General features: G+C 44.6%; 1 protein-coding gene across 13 annotated transcripts in view; it reads left to right on the top strand.

Annotated features, from left to right (window-relative positions):
• Window positions 1-26,231, top strand: part of PTPRM (protein tyrosine phosphatase, receptor type M) — a 742,666-nt gene that overhangs the window by 615,512 nt on the left and 100,923 nt on the right. For all 13 annotated transcript variants that reach the window (XM_021097712.1, XM_021097707.1, XM_021097710.1 and 10 more), the window contains one exon: window positions 22,211-22,298. In XM_021097712.1, the coding sequence (XP_020953371.1) occupies window positions 22,211-22,298 (88 nt within the window). The remainder of the gene's footprint in view (window positions 1-22,210; window positions 22,299-26,231) is intronic.

Here is a 26,231-nt window from a genome sequence, read left to right as displayed (position 1 = left end):
TCACTGTCAAGCTCTTGCATACATAATTAATCAAGGCAGAGGCCCCTTGGGATTTTGATTGGTATCAGACCCCATTCCAGCCTCCTGTGTTGAAGGACCATTAGCGGGGTCTCCCCTGAATTTATGAGACGTATGTGATTGTCCTTTAGCCCAAAGGCTAACATTGTGGAAAACATGTTTCTTCTGCAGCCTGCAACTGGTATGTTCTGTGCGAAGGCGACTGCAGAAAAAATTAATACTAGATTTTTAAATTGTGATTAAGCATATAATAAGAATCACAGCATCCACTCTCAATGTGTCCATTTGATCTACAAGGAGGTTAATCATGAAAAGCAAAGACTTTAATGCTTCTAAGAGATTCTCTGGTATTCAGACCTTTGCAGGAAAGCAAATCTAAGAGCAGGTCAGTAAAGAAGCTCTGGACTGTTCAGGCGAGGCATGAATCAGGGCAGAAAGACTTAACGTCGCCAGATGTTTCAAACAAGGCCCATTGCTTCTGTGCAGACCCTGTCTCATCCAACTCTCTCTCAGTCAACTTTGCTGTGCTGGCTACTAAATACAAGACACACCTATTTTAAAAAGTTCTCCTGGGAGTTCCCCAGTGGCCTGGAGGTTAAGGACCTGGTGCTGTCACTGCTGTGGCACAGGTTCCATCCCAGGAACTTCTACGTGCCACAAGCATGATCCCCCCCAAAACACACACACACACACACACACACACACACACACACACACAAAAGTTCTCCTGGAATGTTCCTTGGGCACCTGACACAAGGGGAGACTCTGCTGCAGTTGCGTTTCTGGCCTGCCCCTCCAACTCCTCGTTTACGAGAAGGAATGATGTCTCCCTCACAGGACTATTGTGGGGTGACAGCCCACGTCCACATCCACAAATGTGTGCAGAGATATAAGGAGGCCTTATCACCCTGCTCTGGATTGGCGCCCTCCCTTCTTGGGTCCCTGCCAGAGCTTCAAGCCACCATCTCTGGTCAAATCAGTTCTTCAACCACCACCAGACTTCGCTCTTCTCTGTGCTCAGAAACACCCAGTGTCTAAAGCACCGGGGGCTTATGCCACCCCATCAGTGATCCTCAGCCCACTCCTTGTAGCCTTCTGCTGTGTGATCAAAGGCTCTCACTCGGGTCAGACAGTCTCCTCTTTTCCCCTCCTTCGCACTCCTCCATCCTGGTTGCAGGCATCACTTGCTTGTGCGTGGAGCCCACTCCTGTCTCCCTCCACCTGTCAGCTCCTTCTGGTCAGTTCTAAGAGGACCAGCTCAAGTCTCCCAGAGCCACCCTTGGTCTCTCCTTTCTCCAAACCTTTACACCCTGAGGGTCCGTGCTATGTAGTGTAGCCTCTCTGTATACACTGCTCTGAGCCCTTTGCCATCTGTCATGTGACTGAGACCCTGGATTGTATCTGCTCTGGGACGAGGCCGTCTTTCTGTTCTTTGGGGTGGTCTCCATACCACGCGTAGCCCCTAATGAGCAGGGTGGGTGACTGGGACAGGGAACTCTTTACAGGACTGTCCTATGAGATGTTAGCACAGACCAGTGATGCCAAAGTTTGACAAGCAATCATTATAACTTCATGGTTTTGAAAATTATTAGAACCAGATAGGGGGACGTCTTTGGGGTGGTGGTTAGAGTCGTCAGCATTTTTAGCGTAATAGCAACGACCATTGGTTAGGCATCAGCCATGGGCCACACCATGCTCAACCCATCCACATATTATCTCGTTGAAAGAGATAAGATCAAACCACACCCACACCCTCCCACCCTGGCGGGAGGAAACAGGCTTAGAGAGGATCAGCTCTTAGCAGGTCACTAAGCCCCTAAGGGCCCTGGATTTGAACCCAGCACAGCCACACCTTCTGGGTACAACATGGAGAATTTGCTTCCCCCATCCTTAAATACTGGAGAAGTGGAAAAGATCAGACAGTCGGAACAGGGAATCCTGTGAATGTCAGGAACTTTCTACAAATTGGGGTGCATGGCAGGTCACATTTCCTAAAATATCCGCAAATGTTGAAATACTGGAAGTTAAATGTATTGACTGCCTGACTACATGGTGTTGATGTAAGAACATTCACCTTGTAAACCGACTTGGTTTTGTTCATTTTGTGTGTACAATATTCACTTTATATGAAAGTGTTGAGTGTCGGGTGCAAGTATAGGTTTGCTCCAGTTAACACACACGGGACTTTGAAGCCAAACGTAGGTTCCCATAGGGGGAAACCGAAGTGGGGAGGGATAAATTAAGAGGGTGGGATAAAATATACACCCTACTGTATGTAAAATAGATAATTTAAAGGACCTACTCTAGAACACGGGGACATCTGCTCAATATTCTGCAATAACCTATATGGGAAGAAAGAATGGATGTATTTATATGTATAACTGATTCGTTCTGCTGTACACCCGAAACAAATACAACATTGTAAGTCAGCTATACTCCAATAACATTTAAAAGCAAAAGCAAAAACGTTGAAGGGGCCGACAGGAGGCTGAAGGGAACCAGGTGGGCTTGGCCCCAGCCACCAACATATTGCCATATTGCCCTTAACATTGTAATACTTTTTCCCAGTAAGTGCAGTAGGTGTGATCAAGCAAAGGAAGGGTGGGAAAGAGGCCTTGAGATCATTCGTCAATGTTCAATCTAAACATATTTCAAAAATCAGTCTTCCAATTACACAGCTTTCAGAATCTAAGTAAAATCCTCGAAGATAAAAGCTAAGTTTAAAGTGATGGGGATTTTTAAAAGCACGTGGCTTTGTGGGGGTGTGGAGTTGTGTGCACTTTGTTTAAAGCTCTCATGGCATCGCACGCTGGGAAGCGTCCCCCTGAATATGGTACGTGTGCTTCTGGAAGGCCTACGGCTTTTTAAAATAGTTTCTGCCTCTAGCACAGTGAGTGCTAGAGTCTTCAAGTAACAATGATTTAAATGGAAAAGGCAACGTATTTTGCGTGCCTATAATTTCACATGAGTAGGAAGAAAAGTGGGATCAGGGAAAAAGCTATGGAAGACACTGAGCATGTCTGCACAGTAGGATTCTGTTCTCTGGATGTGTGATGTTTCGTTATGGAATTGTGAATGGGTGGCACATACTAGTTTTTTAGCTCTTTTTTAGCCACACTCCTCTATGTGCTTCTCAGGACATTCCGCCTGTATAATCCAAGAAAATACCTAGACCAGGCTCTAAGGGACCTAATGAGAAAGAAAGGTCAAGAATCTTTGTAAAAGAGTATTTATACAGCAGTCAGAGTTTCTTAAAAGTTCTCATTTGGGAAGCGATGCAAAAAACAAAAACAGCTGCCGTTTCCCAGGCTGAACGTTTGTGATATTTTACGGCAGCTAATTTAACTTGAGTGCATGGTTCTAAGGAAAGAAATCCTAGGACAAAAAGGTAGAGCTGGAATATATGTCTTTGCTATCCTTATAGATCCGATAAACTGCCGTGCTCTCCTGAGCTCATAGAGAAGAGAAAGTGAGGAGCTCTATGCAGAAAACTAAATTATACATAAAGTCATTAAGCCTCCACCTTCACTTCTGATTGAGGGATTGCTGCGGGAGTCAGTGAGAGCAGAGGCAAAATGAAAAAATAAATAAATGAAAGACCTGATCACATTATACATTTCAGTGGAAATGTAATTGCCTATGAGTTCATTTGAAGTTCTTGGGTAGGTGCAAAATTGCGTGTAGCTGCTGAAAATGAGAAAGGAGCCATGGCACATAGCATCCTGGTGAACTCTGAATGGAGCCCCCAGATGTGATGGATGCAGAAGCAGGAATGAGCTCACCAGGAATGCTGGGTCTGCCCATCCGGAGCAGCCCAAGCTCTCCTACCTATTGAAATGTTCACTCTTTTTTATTTGCATTTTATGTTTTATTATAGTTGATTTACAGTGTCATGCCAATTCCTGCTGTAGAGCAAAGTGACCCGGTCATACATATATTTTTTTCCTCATACTCTCCTCCATCATGTTTTATCCCAAGAGATTGGATATAATTCCCTGTGCTGTACAGTAGGACCTCATCTCTTATCCATTCTAAATGTAATAGTTTGCATTAACTAACCCCAAATTCCCCGTCCATTCCACTCCTTCCCCTCTCCTTCTTGGCAACCACAAGTCTGTTCTCTGTGAGTCTGTTTCTGTTTTGTAGTTAGGTTCATTGAGCCACATTTTAGATGCTACATAAACATGATAGCATATGATATTGGTCTTTCTCTTTCTGACTTACTTCATTAGTATGAGAATCCCTAGTTGCACCCATGTTGCTGCCAATGGCATTATTTCATTCTTTTTTATGGCTGAGTAGTATTCTGTTCACTCTTTTTATCACCCTGGTTTTCCACCCAGAGATGTATTTCTGTAGATAGCATGCACCATTTACTTCCTCTTTTAAAATTGATGTCTAGATGATTTACAATGGTTTGTTCGTTTCAGGTATACAGCAAAGTGATTCTCATATGTGTACTTTTTTCAGATTCTTTTTCATTATAGGCTATTAAAAGATATTGAGTATACTTCCCTGTGCTATATGCCAGGTCCTGGTTGATTATTTCATATACAGTAACGTGTATCTTTAACCCCAAACTCCTAATTTATCCTTTCCCCTTTGGTAACCATAAGTTTGTTTTCTGTGTCTGTGGTTCTATTTCTGTTTTATAAATAAGTTTATTTGTATCTTTTTTTAAGATGCCGTGTATAAGCGATCTCACGTGACATTTGTCTTTCTCTGTCTGGCTTTCTTCACTTAGTATGATCATCTCTAGGTCCATCCATGTCCGTTTACTTCTTTTCCAAAGTGGTTTTGTATCTGCCGCCAGGGAAAGCAAGTCTAAAATGACAGACTCTTTAGGAAGGTTATGAAATCCCCTTTTCCAAGTTCATGTATCCTTAAAAGTGTTCTTTTCTGTCAAGGATGATCTAAATGTGAGCATCTTTTTTTTTTTTTTTTTTCGGTCTTTTCTAGGGCCGCACCTGCAGCATATGGAGGTTCCCAGGCTAAGGGTCTAATCAGAGCTGTAGCCGCCAGCCTGCGCCAGAGCCACAGCAACGCCAGATCCGAGCCACATCTGCAGCCTACACCACACCTCACAGCAACACCGGATCCTTAACCCACTGAGCAAGGCCAGGGATCGAGCCCGCAACCTCATGGTTGGTTCCTAGTCAGATTCGTTAACCACTGAGCCACTACGGGAACTCCTAAATGTGAGCATTTTGAAAGGGTGGCAGGAAGAAATGACCTCTTGAGGTCATCCTCCACTGCTGGGAATGTGAAATAGAAAGGTCAGCCTACATGCAGGAACTTCATAGCTTGAAGGCCCCATGTAGCTCACAGAGCTGGAGAAACAAGACCCTTAACTAACCCTTCATTAACTGCCAGGACTCTGCAGGTGGCTGCTGGCCCTTCAGCATCCCCATAAGGTTCTTCATTAATCCTAGCTGCCGGAGTCACCCACCCCGTGCCATTACAAAATAAGCCCCACCTGCAGGGTGGGTTACCGGCCGTGGCAAACCTATGGACCGCACTTGCTCTCATTTGATGCTGTGTCTTTATGGCGGTGGGGTGTGTCTGCCTCCATGAGGGGCTCTGTTTTAATCGACACATCACAGAACTGTGGTCTTGAGACCGAACACCTCCCTGCTTGCATGAACTACAGATTAGCAAAGGAATCAGTCATGATGAACCTCCCCCAGAATTAAGCCTATGAATGCTCACTGTGGCAGAGATGTTTGAAGAAATCGCAGGTGTGTTTCCATGTGCCACCTACAGAGGGCGAACGGCGTCTACTTGAGCCAGGTGTTCTTGGGCACCTGCGCTTAGTGAGGTAGCCCCACCCCCCAAGCAGGCCGCTCTGCCTGCTCCAGCCAGTGTTCACCAACAAGCCTCCCCAACGAGCCTCAGAGCAACAACTTGGCTTCCAGGGAGTATCACTGCATCCAGCGCCATCAGCATCCCTGACACTTGGAAAGAAAAAAACCCCGTTTTCCATCAGGACATTAGCATTCTGGGTGACACATCAGAGTCGCTTCAATTTAATATACATGCATCCATAACTGGAAATGATTCATGTCCAAGTGCGCTAACTGCATTAGAATGCCGGGACTGGGGTTGTTATTGTGGCTCAGCAGGTTAAGAACCTGACATAGTGTCAGTGAGGATGTGGGTTCAACCCCTGGCCTCACTCAGTGGGTTAAAAATCCGACATGACTGTGAATGGACCTCAGGGATATAGAACTTTTCTGTTGTCACAGAAATGCCATTCCTTTTTATGTGTGGGAGTTTTCCTATGGCACAGCAGGTTAAGGATCCAACATTATGACTGCAGAGGCTTGGGTCACTACAGGGTCACTTAGGTTCGATCCCTGGCCCAGAAACTTTCACGTGCCAAGGGTGTGGCCAAGAAAACAAAACAAAAACCTTTTGCATCTGGAAGGGCTGTGCTCAGAGGCTCTAATAGTCATTAAAGTAATCTCTGCAACAAGCATCCTACAGCCACCTGTTTTGTACCCACGTTAAAAGTGGGGATATGGGAGTTCCCGTCGTGGTGCAGTGGTTGACAAATCCAACTAGGAACCATGAGGTTGCAGGTTCGAACCCTGCCCTTGCTCAGTGGGTTGACGAGTTGACGATCCGGCGTTGCCATGAGCTGTGGTGTAGGTTGCAGACGCGGCTCGGATCTTGCGTTGCTATGGCTCTTGGCGTAGGCCGGTGGCTACAGCTCCGATTTGACCCCTAGCCTCGGAACCTCCATGTGCTGTGGGAGCGGCCCAAGAAATGGCAAAAAGCCAAAAAAAAAAAAAAGTGAGGATGTGGACCCTGTCTTGGGACAACATATAATCTAACCATGGTGTTGAAAATAACATGAAATGGTACACATCAGATTTGTGAAGAAAACTTTAGGGGTGCGTACTGATAGCTGCAGTGGAATTTATACTAGTTGGATCCCCTTGTCAGGGCAAGGATGAAAGGCCCGAGCCTTGGAGCAGACCCCACAGAGCTAGTCACAGAAGGCACAGAAGACCAGGGTCCCTGTATCCTTGTCTTGAATGGACATCAGTGGTGCTTTCTTTCTCTCCTTTCTACTTCTCAGCTTCCCTGTTTCATGCTCTGCCCTCCCCGTTCTTTCCCAGTGCAACCTGGGCTCTGAAGACTCCTGGGAGATCCACAGAGGTTTCCTTCCCTCCACTGCCTGCCTCTAGAACCATATTTCCTGCTCCCTCCTCCCCAACCAGTGGGAATAGTCTTGCAGGGGTTCCTGACTCCCCAGTCAGCTGAATGCAGCCCCTCCTAGGAGGACTGGATCTGCCCCGTCCAGTGCGGTGGCCTCAGCATTTCCCATGCGGTCAGTGCCCCAACGGGTGGAGCCACCTTGTGTTGCTTAAGGAGCTCCCCTGAGCCATGGACTGACCTTTTTTTCAGTCAGCTGACCAGCGGGTTCTTTTGCCTCAGCCCCATCTGCAACATCGTCCTTTCTGTAGAAAAAATGCAGGGCCCACCTCCCAATTCATTCAGAGAAGGAAGCAAGAAGAGAGGGCACCTAACATCACCTTGGGGAGCCAATGGGGGCCCACAGGTGCATTGGCGAAAGCATCTCCCAACCTAAGCACTGACACTCATTTTGCTGTCACTGATGTGGTGCTGGCTTTTAAACACTCATGACTGGAGTTGCCGTCGTGGCACAGTGGTTAATGAATCTGACTAGGAACCATGAGGTTGCAGGTTCGATCCCTGGCCTTGCTCTGTGGGTTAAAGATCCGGTGTTGCAGTGAGCTGTGGTGTAGGTCGCAGATGGGGCTTGGATCCTGAGTTGCTGTGGCTCTGGCATGGGCCAGTAGCTACAGCTCCAATTAGACCCTTAGCCTGGGAACCTCCATATGCCACAGGAGTGGTCCTAGAAAAGGCAGGAAGACAAATAACAAAAAACAACAACAACAACAACAAAAAAAAAAACACTCATGACTGTTCCCTCTAGTAATTTAATTATCAGACATTACAGATCTCTGCAGTGTTTTAAATCCAATAAGAGTTACTCTTTGGGGATCTAAGGTTTGGTGATGAGTTTTTCAAACATCACACCAAAAGCATGATCATAAAAGTAAAAAAGTCAAGAAACCAGACTTACTTAAGATTAAAATCATTTGCTCTGTGGAAGGTAGTTAAGAGGATGAAACGTGAAGCTCTAGTCTGGGAAAAAATATTTGCAACCCACACAGGTGACAAAGGACTTGTATCTGGAAAATATGAAAGAGTCTCAACACCCCAGAGTAAAAAAGCAAACAGTCCAATTAGAAAATGCGTAAAGACACGGAAGACACTTCACCAAAGAAGGTATACAGAGGGCAGATAAACACAGGAAGGGGTACATGATGAGTCATTGATAACGTGCAGAACAGGGTATCCCTACACACGTATTAGATCAGCTGAAATTAAAAAGGGGACACCACCAAACGCTGGTTAGCATGTGGGGGCATCAGATCTCTCGTAAATTTTTGAGGAATGTAACATGAGACACCAGAAAATAGTTTGGCCGTTTCTTTAAAAATTAACACACACTTTCCATTCAATCCAGCAGTCACCCTCCTGGGCATTTATTTATTTCATCGAAATAACTTAAACTCCCCCCCCATAAAATGGCAGCTGCGTTGTTCCTACTTCCCTTTCCTGGCCCTAATGTTATACTCTAATATTAAGTAGTAACCATGGGTAACCACTGGGGAAGCTTGAGGAGTACACTGGACCTCTCTGAACTATTTTTGCAGCTTCCTGTAAACCAATAATTATTGCAAGATAAAACAGTTTCAAAAAGTTATTTTTGGGTATACTTTAAAATTCTCTTCAAAGTTATTGGTTCCTAGCGTAATTATTCCTTAGCTCAGGGCTGATGATAATAACAAGGTTGACTTTTATAAATATATTTCAATCTCTTTTCATGAGCAGAAGTTAAAGCTGGAACAAGAAAAGGAATGAAGGATTCGAGTGTGTAAAGAACAAACATCTGTGAGAAGTTTTAGACAAATAGTGTATATGTTATTACGAATAATAATAAGGCATTGTTGTTATGGATAATAATGTTTATAAGATGTTATGGGTAAAGCGCCTAGAATATTGTGTAGAACTTAAGTGTGCCCCACTTACCTTGTATTGTCATTAATGTCATCTATTAATTAATATTCTCTGTCATTCTTATTAATGTGACTGAATATTAGCGATATTACCAGATAAGGGCAGCATACTTGCTGAGATTTCACCAAAATAACTGTTATGTAATCAAGATATTTTGAGCCAAAGTTTTTTCCTTACTCCGCTTCTTCTTGGCAGAAATTCCAGTTCCCTTGCAGAAGTCTTCTTTGCTGAAACGACAGTCTGGTGTGAAAGGTCGCCCTATTTTCTGACGGGGATTGTAATATAGGTTCTCTAAGGGCACTCGATCTTTGTTGTTTGCATTTCAAAATTGACCCCTGAGTTTACTTTACTTTCAACTCTCTTGCCGTCTCTAAAATGTTTTAAGGCAATCTTCTAATAGCACGAAGCCTCTCATTTTAAAGTTTAATCCCAAACCTTGTAGTTCTAACTAAAACATTGAACCATGTGCCCTCAAGGTTTTAATCTAATATCTGGTTCCTTGAATTGGGGCCAACCCTTCATTTCTGAAGGCATCAGCAGATTCTAAATACACTCTGGCTACTTCCTTTTAGCATCTGACCTTGGTTCACTTAAACTCATTGTTATCCTTTCAGCAGATTGTGATTCTTTAAAAAAAAAAAAAAAAGCAGAAATTACACTCCAGAACACTAGCAGAATTTTTAAAATTCTGAGTACAAAGCTTTCCATGTAAACTGTGCTTTTCAGTAGTACTCTTTTTTTATAATTAAAATATAGTTGGTTTGTAATGTTGTTAGTTTTTGGTGTATAGCAAAGTGATTCATAACTCATTTTAAGAGTAGAAGTCGAACTTTACGACAATACATTGAGATGTAACTATTTGTCACTAAACTATTAGAAAAAGTATTTCTAACCTCCATTTCCAAATTTCTAAAATATTTCTCCCCTTTAAATTTTTATCATTAATCTCCATGTCTTGGGGACTACAAGAAGAGCCTGGGAATGATGCTGACAGCTTTAATAAATTAATAGATGTCAAAAAGAGTCATAAACCTCCCACTGAAATTCCTTTTTCTGCTATACTTGTTCATTTGCAAGCCTGTCATGTCTAAAAAAGCACCCTTAGATTTTTCAATCACATCTGACGGAACTTGTGTGCTGTGATTTGTGAGGTAACGACATTTTAAAACTTACAGCTCTCCAAGAAATATCACGGAAAAAATGTTGAGGATTTTTTTTGGGGGAGGGTTGCTTTTTAGGCCCACGCTAGCAGCCTATGGAAATTCCCAGGTTAGGGGTCAAATCAGAGCTGCAGCTGCCAGCCTACACCACAGCCATGGCAACACCAGCTCCTTAACCCACTGAGCAAAGCCAGGGATTGAACCCTCGTCCTCATGGATATTATTGGGTTTAACCCGCTGAGCCATAATGGCAACTCCAAAGATGTTTGTTTTTTAATGGAAGGTAAAAAAAAAAACAAAACAACAATCACTCCACTTTTAAATGCGGTGCAGAATCACTGGAGGGAAAATGTAGAGGAAAACAAACAAAAAAGGATATTGTCAGAGAGAGAGTCACAAAAAAATGGCTGCAGAGTCAGTAGGATTTTACTGTTGTCAAAGTCTAAAGCTCTAATGTTAGAACAAGAATAGTCAGGGAGCTCCCTGGTATCCTAGGGGCTAAGAACCCGGCATTGTCACGCTGTGGAGTGGGTTCCATCTCTGGTATGAGAATTTCTGCATGCCTCGGGAGTGGCCAAAAAAGAGCAGTCAGGGCCTGCAATGACTGAGCACTTCCTGTGTACCTGCTGCGCTGCACAGGATGAGTCTCCCGGTCCAAATGGCTAGCCGGTTGTCCAGAGTGAGACTTGCTGGGTTTCCACATAGAAATGTAGCAGGGGCCAATGGGTGTTTTAAAAGCTCACATATAAACCAGAGGCCAGTGATGAGACCAGACAGGAAGCTACTGCGGTCATGCGGCAATGGCTAAGTAGAACTCCGCTTTGCCGGGGGGTCCCTGAAGGAAAGGAGCAGCTCCATCTCTGCAGAAGCATCCATTTGCTCTCTGTTCCAAAGCGGGGCTCTCGCTCATCTCTGAAGATCTGGGCACTGTTAGCACAGGCTCACTGACAAATCACTCATCCAGGTGGAGGAAATTACAGCTCTCCAGCTGCGTTGCTGTCTCAGACCCTGGCAGTGTCTGCATCAGAGGGGAAATGAACATCACTAACTCTCCAAGAGTCAGTGGCAGTCTTGGAGGAAGGACTCAGGCCCAGAGGGATTTAAAGGGTCTACCTAGCAATTGAAGCAGGCACCGTCACCTGCCCTTAAAGCAGAGCAGTCCCCTTTTGGGGCCACCTATGACAAGCTGCTCACTGACACCTGATTACTGATTATGGGCCAGAACAGGCCAGTGTAGTACAGCAAAGTCAGGCCAGGCCCCAGCTCCAGGATCTCTGCAAAATCCCTTTATCTCCTGATGGCAGCCAGGATCAGAGAGAGGCAATGCCCCAAATCAAACAAGTAAACGTTGACCAGATTTTATGTATTGAGTATAAACATGGCTATTAATCCTTTGCAGGGCAGCCCCTTCCCCCGATCCCCAGTGCACAGGAAGCAGCAGACACCCTGTCTGGACCATCTAGAAGAATGAGTCTGCAAATGCAGTCTTTGACTTTCAAACCAAGGGATATCCTCCTTGTGAAGGGCCCTCAAAAGTCCCCTTCAGGGGAAAGTGTCAGGGGACCAGAGACTCCCGGAAACTCTGATCTGCCTCTGCAGCATCACTGGGTGAGCACGTCCTCACGCACGTGGAACAGAGGCCTCCAGCCCTGAGAAGGCAGCCCAGATAAGAAGAGCCTCTGCCCTGCTGAGAACAGGGTATTGTGTCACTATGCTTCCTTCCAGGGAACAAAGGGAAGAGGAATGAATGCCAGGAAAGGGCTAAATATCCCTGAGCAGCTACCCTTGGCCTCTCGAAATTAGTGCTCAACTGAAACTCACCCCAAATATATTAAAGTAGCCTCCTTCTCTGAATAGAAATTGTATTTATTTTTTAATTGTAGTTGATGTACAATATTATGTAAGCTTCAGGTGTACAACATAGTAATTCACAATTATCAAAGGTTACGTTCCACTTGTAATTATAAAATATTGGCTATATTCCCTGTGTTATGTAGTATATCCCCTGTAGTTTATTTATTTGATACACAGTAGTTTGCATCTCTTACTCCCCAACTGTATCTTGCCCCTCCCCCCACCCCTCTCCCCACTGGTAACCACTAGTTTCTTCTCTGTACCTAAGAGTCTGTCTCTTTTTTGTTGTATTCACTACTTTTGGTTTTTTTAGATTCCACGTATAAGGGATATCATACAGTATTTGTCTTTCTCTGACTTATTTTACTTTGCATAATGCCCTTTGAGTCCATCCATGTGGTGGCCAATGGCAAATTTTCACTCTTTTTTATGTCTGAGTAGTATTCGATTGTATATATGCCCTTCTTCTTTATCCATATATCTGTTGGATGGACGCTTAGGTTGCTTCCATATCTTGCCTACTGTAAATAATGCTGCTATGAACATTGGGGTACATGTACTGTTTCAAATTGGTGTTTTTATTTTTTCAGATAAATGCCCGGGGGGGGGGGGATCGCTAGGCCATATGGTAGTTCTACTTTTGGTTTTTTAAGAAACCGCCTACTTTTTTCCACAGTGGCTGCCCCAATTTACATTCCTACCAACAGTGTAGGAGGGGTCCCTTTTCTCTACATTCTTACCAATATTTGTTATTTGTGGTCTTTTTGAAGATGGGTGTGAAGTGGTATCTCACTGTGGTTCTCATTTGCATTTCCCCGATGATTAGTGCTGTTGAGCATCTTTTCATGTGCCTGTTGGCCATCTGTATGTCTTCTTTGGAAAAACGGCTATTCAAGTTTTCTGCCCATTTTTTAATCGGGTTTTGTTTTTTTGTTTTTTGGTTTTTTTTTTTTTTGATGTGGAGTTGTAGAAGCTGTTTATATATTTTTGGATATTAACCTGTTATCAGTCATGTCATTTGCAAATATTTTCTTCCATTAAGTAGGTTGTCCTTCTGTTTTGTCCATGGTTTCCTTTGCTGTTTAGAAGCATTTAAGTTTAATTAGGCCCCAGTATTTGTTTTTGCTTTTATTTCCTCTGCTTTAAAAGACAGAGCCAAACAAATATTGCTGCAATTTATGTCACAGAATATCCTGCCTATATTTTCTTCTAGGAATTTCATGGTTTCCACGCCTACCTTTAGGTCTTTAATCCATTTTAACAAAACAGTGCCATTTGAAAGCCTCCTTTGTATACCTCAGACTCTATAATTCCACAGGTTATTGGCCTCATCCATGGAATGTTCAGCAACAGCCCAGGCTCTACAGTTATTATTTTCACCATGTTTGCCTCCATCACTCAGCTGAAGAGTATTTTTTTTTTACTCTCTGGCCACTTGATCAGTGGTTTTCAGATTTTGTCCTGCTTTGATTCACTTGAGAGATATGGTGCATCAGTAGTGAGAGCTTATTACTGCAGTGATTCTGCAGGTGGGAGGAAAGGGGGCTTTGAAACTGGGCAAATTTAGTGAAAAGCTGGTAGACTGAGGGTCCCTCCAGAGTGTACCTGGAACCACATCAGAGGAAAGTCACTGTGAAGATGGTAACAAGACTGTGTATTATCCAGCAAGCTTATTCCATGAAAAGTGGAAACCAGAAATGCTTGCTGCCCTAAGACCCTCGGCCAGAGTGACTTCAGAAAGCTGCGTGCACAGTGCAGTGCAGTGAGCACAAAGGTACCTGTCCTCACCAAGCTTTGTGGTCAAGTGCAAGGAACACAGAGTTCAGGGCCAGGCAGCCCAGGGTCCAGGCCCCAGCTCTTCTGCTTCCCGGCTGCATGACCTCAGGCAAGCCACTTCATGCTTTTTGATCCTAAATTCCCTCCTCTATACAGTAGAAATAAAAAGAATTACCTGGTAGAGCTTCAAAGATCCCCCCATAAGCATATATTATTCATATATGACATTGCTGTGAAAAGTCACTCATTCAGAGTAACATTCAACAGAATAAAAAACAATTTTAAGCTCAGCCAAATGTCAGGGGTACTGTTTTTGGGCACTAAAAACATAATATAATTTTTTACGTTACAAACCCCAATTCCATTAGCAAAGAAAGAAACATTAGGTAAAGGAAGGCAATAATGGCAGCCATTGCCAAGGTCATCACCCACTGAATCCTGGAAAATTAAAAAAAAAAAATCTAAAAAAATTGGATTTGAATTAAATTGCGCTAAAATATAGCCATTTGAGGTCCTGAGATTAATTAACAACTTCTTTCAACATATCAGGAGGGTTGACATTTAGATTTCAGTTTGTTCAGAAATAACAGTTCATGTGTCAAGATTCTTGCTTTCACCCAGCCCCTACTTCTCTTGCCCTTGAAGCATCACATGGTACTGTTGGCTGCCTCCACACAGGACGTTGATGATGGCAGTGATCAGTGGCCACCACCATCTCTGGCCCCAAGCTTCCAGGGCCACCATCTCATCAGCACGCCACCTGTGGCCTGTTAGGCAACTGCAGGTGTCTCCAGTTACTTTAGTACAATAGCAATAAATAGTTTATATGGACCAAATAAAAATCCACCGCTTGGAAGAACCAAGGGTATGGCCAGAAAACAAAGACAGTTCAGAGACTCTGCATGCCCCGGTGAGTTCATCTTCCTTCTTTCATCACGATGATTTTAGTCATCGTACATGCCCAGTTTTATTCATATGAGAAAGGGAGGAAAAATTCAGTTTCAGGAGCTTCTAAAAAGACTTGACCCTGCACTGCCTGAGAACACACACTGCATTATGTACAGCCTTGACCTGCATCTCGTTCTTCCTGGCAGCTTTTCTGTTGCATAGGGTTTTTTTTTTTCCCCTCTCCTTTTTTAATATCTGGGAGCTGTGGCATTTTTAACAGACTGTAGCCTTTTGGAGTAACATTCTCTTGAACTGGGCAACTGAGATGTGTAATTACATCGTGTGGAACATGGTGGTGGTAGGAGGGGTAGGGAGGGGGTTATTGAATCACAAAAACATGTTTCCTATTGAGAAAAAATGGCCGTGTGTGGGATGTTCCACTTCCTTCTGCTCTGTGTCCGTGGAGGATGCGGCATCTTCCAGTGGAGTCATTGATATTCACTGGAGCTTGCCCGCTTTCATCTTTATTGTTTTGGAGGCTTATTACTCCTTCAGAGCGGTGCCTCGGTTTGCTGCCTCTTCTCAATATATATGAGCTAAGGTAGTCAGAGGAAATGCTTTAATTACATTTTAAGTAGAATCCAAGCAGAAGTCTATTTATGAAAATTCTAACAGACGGTACAGAGAGACCATTAACGTAAATCCCCAAAATACAAAAAGTGGGTTTTTTTTTTCATAATAAAAAGGCCATAGTTGGTGCATTAAATTGCATCTGCGTATTAAAAACCCGTCCTGAACACTAAATATCGCCTAAATATGCACATTGTATTGAAAATCCCTCCTACGGGAAGCATCCTGGGAGTGGGACCGTCATGGAGTCTCCCAAGCTGGTCCTTACGCGGCTGCTCTGTGGATGGGGAGCCATCAGCTGCTACAGTGCAACGCTCCACGCTGTCGCCTCTGCCCTCTCTCCTTAGGCCTCGTTTTCAGTCACAACTGTGCTTTGGTGGAATTTGATTTTAACCATAACCCGCTTATAACTTGTCAAGCAAAACCTGAAGAGATTAAGGAGGCGTCAGAGGTTGTACTTAAACGTGAACTTCAGGGTAGAGGGATGTGTGAGAAGCAGATAAGCAGAGTACCTCACGGGACCAGATGCCCTGGGCTCGGGAATCCTCTGACTCCTGCAAGGAACTGAGCTCTTTCTCAGCAACAGCAGGATTCAGAACCGGGCTGGGTTTGCTTCCAGTAAATGTAGGAGGAATAACCCCTCTCTGGAACCACACGACTTAGGTGGTGATAACGTCGCAAGAATGCTGGTATGGAGCAGGCTTCTTCCAAAGCTTTTGGTAATTTCACTTCTGTCATCTTTATTGGAACACATACAACTTTTGACCTTACGAAGATAAAAGAAGATAGTTTAGGAACCCTTTGTTCTCACCCAAAGAATAAGGTACAGCAGAAAATCATCTAAAATGTGTGCTGATTTGCTTCATTTATTAAAAGATATTTAAAAGCTAAAAGGGCTGGGAAATAGGACACAGTAGAATGATTGGGTGGCGGAGTTCCCGTCATGGCTCAGTGGTTCACAAACTAGTATCCATGAGGACACGGGTTCAATCCCTGGCCTGGCTCAGTGGGTTAAGGATGTGGCGTTGCCGTGAGCTGTGGTGTAGGTCAAAGACAAGGCTCGGATCCCGAGTTGCTGTGGCTGTGGTGTAGGCCGGCAGCTGTAGCTCCAATTCAACCCCTAGACTGGGAACCTTCGTGTGCAACGGGTGTGGCCCTAAAAAGACAAAAAAGAGAGAGAGAGAGAGAGAGAGAGAGAGAACCTTCGTGTGCAACGGGTGTGGCCCTAAAAAGACAAAAAAGAGAGAGAGAGAGAGAGGGAGAGGGAGAGGGAGAGAGAGAGAGAGAGAGAGAGAGAGAAAAGAAAGAAAGAAAGAAAGAAAGAAAGAAAGAAAGAAAGAAAGAAAGAAAGAAAGAAAGAAAGAAAGAAAGAAAAGAAAAGAAAGAAAGAAAGAAAGAAAGAGAAAAGAAAGAAAGAACGGGTGGCAAAATTACTTCCTTTTCCTCAGCGTATTTCACTGGTGGGTTAATTAGGGAGTATCTGTCCATCTCATGGTCTGCAGAAAAAGAAAACTGGGAGGTCACAGAGTAGTCAGTGAAGGCTCGGTCCCTGCGGGAGCCCCTTCTACTCCAGGATGGTGTCCCACGTCTGTGCCAGGCCTTGCTGAGGGCCCGTCAGGAAGGAGAATTCTACAGCACTGATGACCTGCATTTCCCTCCTGATTGCTCATTTTCCTGAGAATCCCCAAACCAGGAAAGTAACCAGGGGCTCACCATGCAGAAGACCCATACATTACGTCACAGCTTCTCTGAGTGCCCACTGGCTCCAGAGCTACAGACAAAGTTTTCTTTTTTTTTTTTTTTTTTTTTTGGTCTTCTTAGGGCCACACCCTCGGCATATGGAGGTTCCCAGCCTAGGAGTCCAATCAGAGTGTAGCTGCCTACACCACAGCCACAGTAATGTGGGATTCTTAACCCACGGAGCGAAGCCAGGGATCAAACCCATGTCCTCATAGATGCTAGTCGGGTTCATTAATCACTGTGCCACTATGGGAACTCCTAAAGTTTTATTTCTAACTAGAAATTTTATTTTCTAACAGTTGACTTTTGTCCTACTTCAGGCATGAGAGGGAGTGTAAAGTCTAAGGTGAATATCTTCTCGGCTATTTTGAAAATGTATGCTAATGAAAAGCTAAGACATTTAAAACTGGATCCTCCTTAGAATTTTTTTTAAATAAAAATCTCCATAACAGTAGAAAACAAAGCCAGGTTATCAATCCAGAAAGTCACCTTTCTTCCTCTCTCTGGGTTCCCTGTAGGTATATTACTTCTTTTCCAAAGCAAGGATAAGAACACATGGTCTTCCTAATGCAGATGTATTCATGGGGAGATTGGCTACATAACTGGAAGCAGAACTGTTCCCAGAAAATGCCAGGCCAGTCACCAAATCTGTAGGGAGTCAGGATAAACTGGATGGCACCATCTTCTCATCTTTTCCGTAGCACGTTTTGTTTTGTTTTGCTTTTGTTTAAGAAAAAAACACATTTTGCCACTTCAAGTGATGCACATAATTCCTGGATAGAGAGCTGGGGAGGATCCTGGCAAGAACTCCCACTCCTGGTATTGCTTCTCTGCAATGATCACCCTCTCCCAGCAGAGAAGAATGTATTGTGGGTTGTGAAAGCAGTCAGCAGTTAAACCAGGTTTGCTGGACATCTTTTATATTCCCTTGTTGTCAGCCTTCATTGAGAGACCCGGAGATGTGATCTAGACTGGAAAGCAGTTGTGACCATGTGTAGATTTAATTGTGTCGTCCCTCAAAGTCCTTGTCAGGGGAGGTGTTCCAGGAAGGGCAGGGGATTCAGAGTCAGAAACCCAGGCTGGTCTGTGATGAGCTGGCTGTGGACCAGCATCTCCTGTCCTGGACGCTGGAGCAGGTCCTCCGTGGGTGCTCCTCCCATGACTGTTGTCAAGACAATGGACTCTTCCTCCTGCTCCCTGTTGATGCCCCCACAGTCTGTGCTCAGAAGTGGAAAGCGTGGACCCCACCCTCAGGAAAACAAGCTGGAACTTGGTGCAAAGCTCCAGTGCAAAGAGATTGTTTCTCGAATCATTGTCGAGTGTGTCTGTTAGATGAAAACAATCAAATTTAAATGACTCTTTTTAAAAGCAAGGGCTATCAGAATTCCTGTGATTACCACAGATGCTAAAGAAACACAGCCTCGGAGTTCCTGTCTTGGCTCAGCAGAAACGAATCTGACTGGTATCCGGGGGGATGCAGGCCTCTCTCAGTGGGTTAAGGATCCAGTGCTGCTGTGAGCTGTGGTGTAGGTCAAAGACGCAGCTCAGATCTGATGTTTCTGTGGCTGTGGTGCAAGCCAGCAGCTGTAGGTCTGATTGGATCCCTATCCTGGGAATCTCCATATGCCGGGGGTGCGGCCCTAAAAAGACCAAAAAAAGAAAGAGAGAAAGAAACACAGCCATGATGTGAGCGCCATCGCCTCACAGGAGAGCGTATGTGTCTCAAGCAGGAAGAAACTAGTGTGGCTTAGGGTGGCTTGGCCTCAGGTGGCCTGGGCGCAGCTTCTCATACTAGTGGAGCAAGTGCCTCTTCCCCTGACCCACTGCCGGGCCCTCTTGTCTGTCTGTCTGTCTCTGTCTCATCCTGCGGCCGTCAACCAGTGGCCTTGGATCTCCTGGAAGACACCCACATCTTCCCTGCAGTCAGTTCCCTTCCTCATCTTCCCACAAAAAAAGTCTGAAAACTTTCCCAAGGCAGAGGGGAATGAAATTGGTAATTACATCACGACCAACTCAAAGTAGAATTAAATTGTTATGAGGGAAGTCAAATAATAGTTATTACTCAACTGTAAAATAATTGTCATTCATAGAGTAACAAAGACACTATTTAGAAAAAGAGGATGACTTAAAAATCCCTGAAGCTATTTTAAATGCATATTTTATAGAGGAATACAAGTTACATGTCAGAATAAATTCTTTATCCTGTAACAGTTTTCCTCTAGATGGAATCAGCTAGTGATTTTTACTGTATCTTTATTGGCTTCGTTTATTAATAACTCAGAAAGTGTTTTTACCTGTATTTGTCCTGCACTGCACAGCACTGTACCTCCCATTAGCAGTGTATATTGTGACCCTGTTAATACAGCTCTAGGTGTGTAGTACATCTGATCCTGCTCTGCCCCCAGTTTTTTTTTTTCAAAATGATAAATACAGTTTGAAAATTATTATGATAATGAGATGTGAACAATAGTCATGACTAAAGTACTTTAATTTAAAATGAGCAGCTTAAGAGAGTTCCCTGGTGGCCTGGAGGTTAAGGACTTGGTGTTGTCACTGCTGTGGCTTGGATCACTGCTGTGGTGCCAGTTCAATCCCAAGCCTGGAAACTTCTACATGCCACGGCAAAAAAAAAAAAAACAAAAAAAACAAACAATTGGAGTTCCTATCATGGCTCAGTGGAACCTGGCATAGTCTCAGCAAGGATGCAGGTTCGATCCCTGGCTACACACAGTGGTTTAAGGATCCAGCATCACAGCTAGAGCTGTGGTATAGGTTGCAGACGAGGCTCAGATCTGGTGTTGCCGTGGCTGTGGTGTAGGCCGGCAGCTGCAGCTCCAATTCGACTCCTAGCCTGGGAACTTCCATGTGCCAACGATGTGGCCCTAAAAAGACCAAAAAAAAACAGTTTAGTACTCTAACCTACGCTTGCAATGTTATTATTTCCTCCTGGATATTATAAAATGGTGTGTCTTGGTGTTTTGTTGTGTGGAAATATTAATGCAAGGGGGCCAGAATCAGGACAGGGCTCTTTTCCAGCAAGTCTCTGATGAGGGCTGAGCTGTGGGGTCACAGCAAGTCTCAACACACAGCACGTCACAGAAAGGACATGAACTTTACAAACCACAGCGGAATGAACGCGCAGACAGTGCCTATGCAGGTCTGCAAGTGATCCAGCTCCACACCCGCCTACGATGCAGAAGTCGAGCTTTATTTGGGGATCGAAGCCCACCTTTGGGGACTGTCCCAAAACACCACAGTTGTTCATTCAAAGACTAATTATCAGACTCCTTCCACGAGGCATGGGCTCTGCACCAGCAAAAATGAGGGCCACGCAGCCCCTGCCTGGGGATGTCCACAGCCTGGGGCAGAGACAGTAGAATATGCAGAGTGCCATCTGTCTGCTCTGTAGTCAGGTGCTGGCAGGTGGGGCTCCCAGTGGGGTCTGGAGGCCAGTGTGCCTGCCCCCCCACTTTGGCCATACTAAGGAGCAGGTCAGCCAGTAAGGCACAACTGGACCCATAAAAAGGAATCATGAATTGGTTCTATTGAACCACAGACTGATCAGTCAGTATTGGCCATGGGTGGAAATGGCCACGATGGCTAAACATTCTGGGGGGATGAAATTGGGGGAGTGAAAAGGAGCTTTCGTTCTAAAGAGGGGACCTTGGGAAGCCATCCTGGGGCATGCTTGGGTGTGTGAGTTCCTGGCACCACGTTCCCTGGCCCCAGAGCATTTCAGAACCATGTTTTCACACACCTGCCCTGCCTCTGTGTCTTTGTCCTGCTCTTTCCTTCTTTCCCAGTTGGAGCCGGGAAACAAGAATAGCTGCAGCAAAGATATGTCAGCGTTGCCAAGTGTTTCTTGCTACCACTTCCTATGGGGCTGCTATGTGAAGGTGAAACAAAACGTGAACTAAAGTGGAAATTAAAATCCCAGATTTTCTTTTCACTTGTCAACTGATAGCAAAGGACATTTTCATTATAAGTTGAACAGAAAACATGTATATCTGGCTAATAACATGAAGATTAAAGACCTTAGGCGTAATAACGCCAAATCCTTAAATAAATGGACATCTAAGCTCCACTAAAAATGAAGAGAAAACTCTGGCAGAAGTTCTTAGAGAGTTTTAAGCTTGAAGTCGTGAAGTCTTAGCTTAACTACTTTCACAGTTTTAACCAAAAGTAACCTCAGTTTGCAGTTGAGAAGACGAATGATCTCTTCATATCTCATAGGAGAATATTGAACGATGGTGATATAATTAAGACATGGAGACAGAAACAGACTCACAGACATAAGAGAACAGACTTGCAGTTCCCAAGAGGGTGGTGCTGAGGGAAAGACAGAAGGAGAGTTTGGGGTTAGTAGATACAAACTATTACATTTAGAGTGGATAAACTACCATGTCCTACTATACAGCACAGGAAACTATATCCAGTCTCCTGGGATAGACTATTATGGAAAAGAATATTTAAAAGAATGTGTATAGTAATAACCTGTTACTATAATTAGTAAGAATGTATATAGTAAAAAATGGATATATTTATGTGCCTGATTTATTCACTTTGCTGTCACCTGAAACTAATACAACAGTGTAAATTGACTGTACTCCAATAAAATTAAATTCTTAAAAAAGAATATATATATATATGTATTAATAAATTCTAAACCAGGAAATATGGTAAAATGAGATATTTCAAAAAAAGAAATTGAGAAAATGTTAAATTTTCTATATTCACTATTCAAGTAAGATGGGGATACATGCTGAAGCATTTTTAGATTGTACAGGTGAATTGTGGGTTTACCCTCCAGGCCCCATCCGTGTTTGTAGCATTTTAACTAAAGGAAAACAAAAAGCCACATGGAACATTTAGGATGTAAAGTAGCCTCATAATCCGTCATCTCATTCCTGTGAACCTTCTCTTTCTTCCTTGACCCTTGGTTTTAAGAACACCCTCTGTCATTAAGATCCCTGTTTGTTTACTGCACCGAATTGTAATTCCTAGTGTCACTTTTCTCTTTCCTCCAGAGCTTCTTTGAAGGGCAGTCTGCACCATGGGACTCTGCTAAGAAAGATGAGAACAGAATGAAGAACAGATACGGGAATATTATTGCGTGTAAGTGTTGACAGCGTAATTGCGCTGTGATATAACTTTCTTTTCACATCGGCTAAGATTGACCACCAGCCTCACGCAGCAAGAATATGCAGTGCAATTACTGCCTTCATCCTGCTGGAAAAGCTGGTCTGATGCTCGTGTTAAGGAAAGGAAAGGAAAATAACCCCCCCGACGCAAGTCCACACGTCTTGCTGTGGGGCTAGTTTTACTTTCAGAGTAAGGGCTGGGTAACATGGGTGATGTGAAAATGCTGAGAAAGGAAATGCATTTTGGAAGGCGTAAACATAACAAATCTGCCTCCCAGCTGCTGCAAGAGAAGGAGCAGCAATAAGGATGCAAAGCCCACCTTGCAGCCCGGAGCTCTAGGTTCTCAGCAGACATGAGCTCGTTAATCCTGAGGACACCTGGGGCCAGGGGTCCGTAATAGGCTCATTTTAAAGACAGGAAGCTGAAACTCAGAAGTTAAATGATGGTGCCCATATCACAACACTCATTAGCAAAAGAGCCAGATGGCAGCTCAAAGATTCCCAGTTCCCGTGAAACTGAGCCCTACCAATCCATAATGCCTCGGACGGGTTTTAAATCGAGCCCAGCCTCATTAATGTTCCGTAAGGACACCGGGACACGCCTCGGAGCTGAAGCCATCCATCCCCTGCATCACATTGCTCAAAGCCATACACACCTGCCTCAGGGTACCGACGAGGTACTGGTGGAATAAATACTAATTCTAAAGATAACGTAAATTAAAACAGTAACAATGTGGAATAGACTTGAGAGCTCACCTAGCCCATTGTGCCTTGTGACTTTTAAGAGAACATACTTGCATGGTGGGGGTAGTCCAGAGGGGCATATATTAGCTTTCTTGATTGTGAAAGTGCCGATAGAGTTTATTGGCCCACGTTAACGTTTTTTAGCAGGACAGTTGAGATTCTATTGCAGCGCCACTGACCGTAGAATTTTCTGAGACTGTGGAAATATTCCGTGTCTGCAGACCCAGTACAGTAGCCCTCGCCACACCAGCGCTTGAAATGTTTTAGACTGAGTTTTATATTGTATTTTATTTTAATTATTTTTAATTTGGATTGTACATGGGACTAGGGGCTCCTAGAATGGACACTACAGACCTACGGTGCACTTTATTTAAAAAAAAAGAGAAGGGGAAGGGTGTCGGGGTTTACATATAAACCCAACCACCCAAACTGGGCCTGAACATGCACTGATGGCAGGGCTGGAGTTTCCAGCTCTCACTGGCCTTCGCCCCCACCTCAGGCTCTTTTCCTTGGTGGTTCTGCATCAGCTTGCACTGACCTTGCACCTTTCTTGGGACAGCATCAAAAAGCGATGCCTCTGCCCAGGCAGCTCTGTCCTGTCTCCTGATCTTACCTCTCCGCTCCCTGGCCATTCCCTGTGCACACATTATCTTTTCTCTGGTAATGTGTTGGCAAAATAAAAATTGTAAATATTTCAGGTACACAGCATAGTAAGATTTATATATATATATATATATATATATAACTACTGTAGTCAAGCTAATGAACAAAGTTTTCATTTTTCACCTGTTACCGAAGCACTGGACATCTATACGCTTAGCAAATTTCCAGGTTCCATGCAGTGTTACGAGCCACAGTCATCATGCTGTTCATTCCATCTCTGTTTTTGTGGGTTTGATTCCACGTAGAAATGAGATCATGCAGTGTTTTTCTTTCTGTGTCTGATTTATTTCACTCGGCATAATATCCTACAAGCTCATCCATGTCGATGCAAATGGTTGTCTTTTCTTCTAGTTTTCAGTTACTTTCCAAAATCCCTCCATAACTCTCTGTGGCTATTTATATAATTGTCTATAAGGCTCTAAGCTGGCGTATTCTAGGCTATCAACCTCTAAGACTGCCTACCAATGCTCTTCAAGTAGGGTGTGCAGATCCTTGTGTGCTACTGTCAATTCACCCAGCTAAATGGCATGAGTTTGAGACCACATCTGGTTGTGGAAATGCCACTACAGTTGGCTTATGTCCCAGAACTGCCCTGGTGCCTGCCTTGGCCTGGCCTGGTGTTAGACCCCAAGGCTGGGTGCTGTTTCACTAGGGGGCCTCCAGCGGGGTCTAGAACAGGCCACGGCAGCACTGAACACCCCTCTGAGAATTACCATTCGGACCTGCTTTGTTTAGGACTGTCTGTACGTCTTTAGTTATGGCAGCGAAACTGAATCTTTGAGATGGTTAGCAGTATGGAAGGATTTGAGGAATAAAAAGCCCCAAAGCCCTTTATCTAAACTCGTGTTAATGTGCGCACTCATAGTGGCTGTTTCTTTAAAGGCCTGGAGAAAAGTATTACATCCCCCACCCCCACCCAAGAATGATGCAGTTGTAGAAAAATCCATTTCCCTGGCTGGAAGACAGGCCTCTGGGCGTCTAGGCTTTGGGGACAACAGTGCTAACGAGGATGAGGAATGGGGGGTTCGATCAACGTGTCCCAGAGATCCTTGTTAGTGCTTCTCCGAGAGCATTAGAACTGCTTTAATGATCACATGCATTGCTTTGCAACAGTGTTTGCATATAAAATGGTTTAAATGGTGCTTAAAAGCTGTTTATTGGCTGTTGCTCTTAAGTAAGTTGAACTTTTCCCTTATTTACACTATAAATTTGCTGAGCTAGCGCTTTCCAAATATAAACGAATTCCCCATCCACCATTCTCACACACTCGTACACACACTCACACACACGCAGCACAGCTCTCCTGATGCTCTGAGCAGTCCTTAATTGTAATTAACAGTGAATTTAGGACACACCGTATCTCCAGCTGACAGCAGCCACTTGCAGCCAGGGGTCTTCTTTTCAGGGGTTGGCAGTTGACCATCAGGAGCCAGAATCTGCAGGCCCTTCCCAGACGTCCTCCCACTTTCTGTGGTCCATTCAGCAAAGAGGCTCAGTTTGCCATGTGCCAGGCTTGGTGCCAAGCTGCCAGAATTCACTAAGTGGGTATTTACTGAGCACCCGTCACACGCCAGGCGCTGTCTTAGGTGTCAGAGACAGAGCAGGGAGCCAAGCATCTTTACCACGGAAGGAAGAGGCCAGGATGGAGAAGGCAGTGAGCCAGGGGACAGCAGTGAGCCAGGTGATGGCAGCGCGCCAGAAAGGACGCAGTCGCTACCCTCAGGAAGTTGGCATCTCCTTTGAGGGAGGAGAGACTTAGACGATTATACAAATAAATGAAATAAAAGTCAAGGGCCACAAGGGGAGGAGCGGGGTCTGTAGGTGTGAAACGAAGACAGCTGACTCAGGGCTAGACAGGGGGTGCAGGAACCCTGGGGTTTGAGGGGCGGAGGGAAGGCGGAGGCTGGAGCTGAAGGGGTGGGAGCCAGAGGGGGACAGAGAGAGAGGGGTGGGGGCTGCTGAACTGCAGGGCCTTCTGGGGCAGATTCAGTGTCTTCGTCTTCACTGTAAGAACAAGGAGGACTCTGTTGACGATTGGGGGCTAATCAATTTTCCTTTGGAAAGAGTGATTTAACTGCGGTAAAGCCTGAATCAGAAGGGGCCCCTCACCTCTCTTGGCCCAGATGAGAAGTGATGGAGACATGGACGACGAAGAAGAGAATTCAGTGGATTCAGAGGCAACCCCTGTGCTTCCGACTTTCAGGAGGATGGACACTGTGTGGATGGGAGGATGGATGGGCGGACCGACAGGTGGATGGAAGGGCAGGCCATCCGTGAGGCAGCCAACCTGGAAGGGAACCAGAGGGGTGGGAGCGTGCTGGGCAGTGGCAGGAAGATCTTAGGCGTTTAATCTAGGGACGTGTTGAGCTCCCTCTGTCAAACAGGCAGTGATGTGGCCCGCTCTGGAGTGGTGGTGGTTGTGAGCTTGTCTGTGGAGGGAGCATGGAGGGTGTCAAGGTCCTAGGACTCAGCTTAGAGTGGCCTTAAAAATGACACATGC

Source organism: Sus scrofa, chromosome 6, assembly GCF_000003025.6.
Source record: "Sus scrofa isolate TJ Tabasco breed Duroc chromosome 6, Sscrofa11.1, whole genome shotgun sequence".
Lineage (NCBI taxonomy): Eukaryota > Metazoa > Chordata > Mammalia > Artiodactyla > Suidae > Sus > Sus scrofa.
The sequence above is the reverse complement of the archived record's forward strand: the minus strand, read 5'-3'. Positions and strand labels throughout refer to the sequence as shown.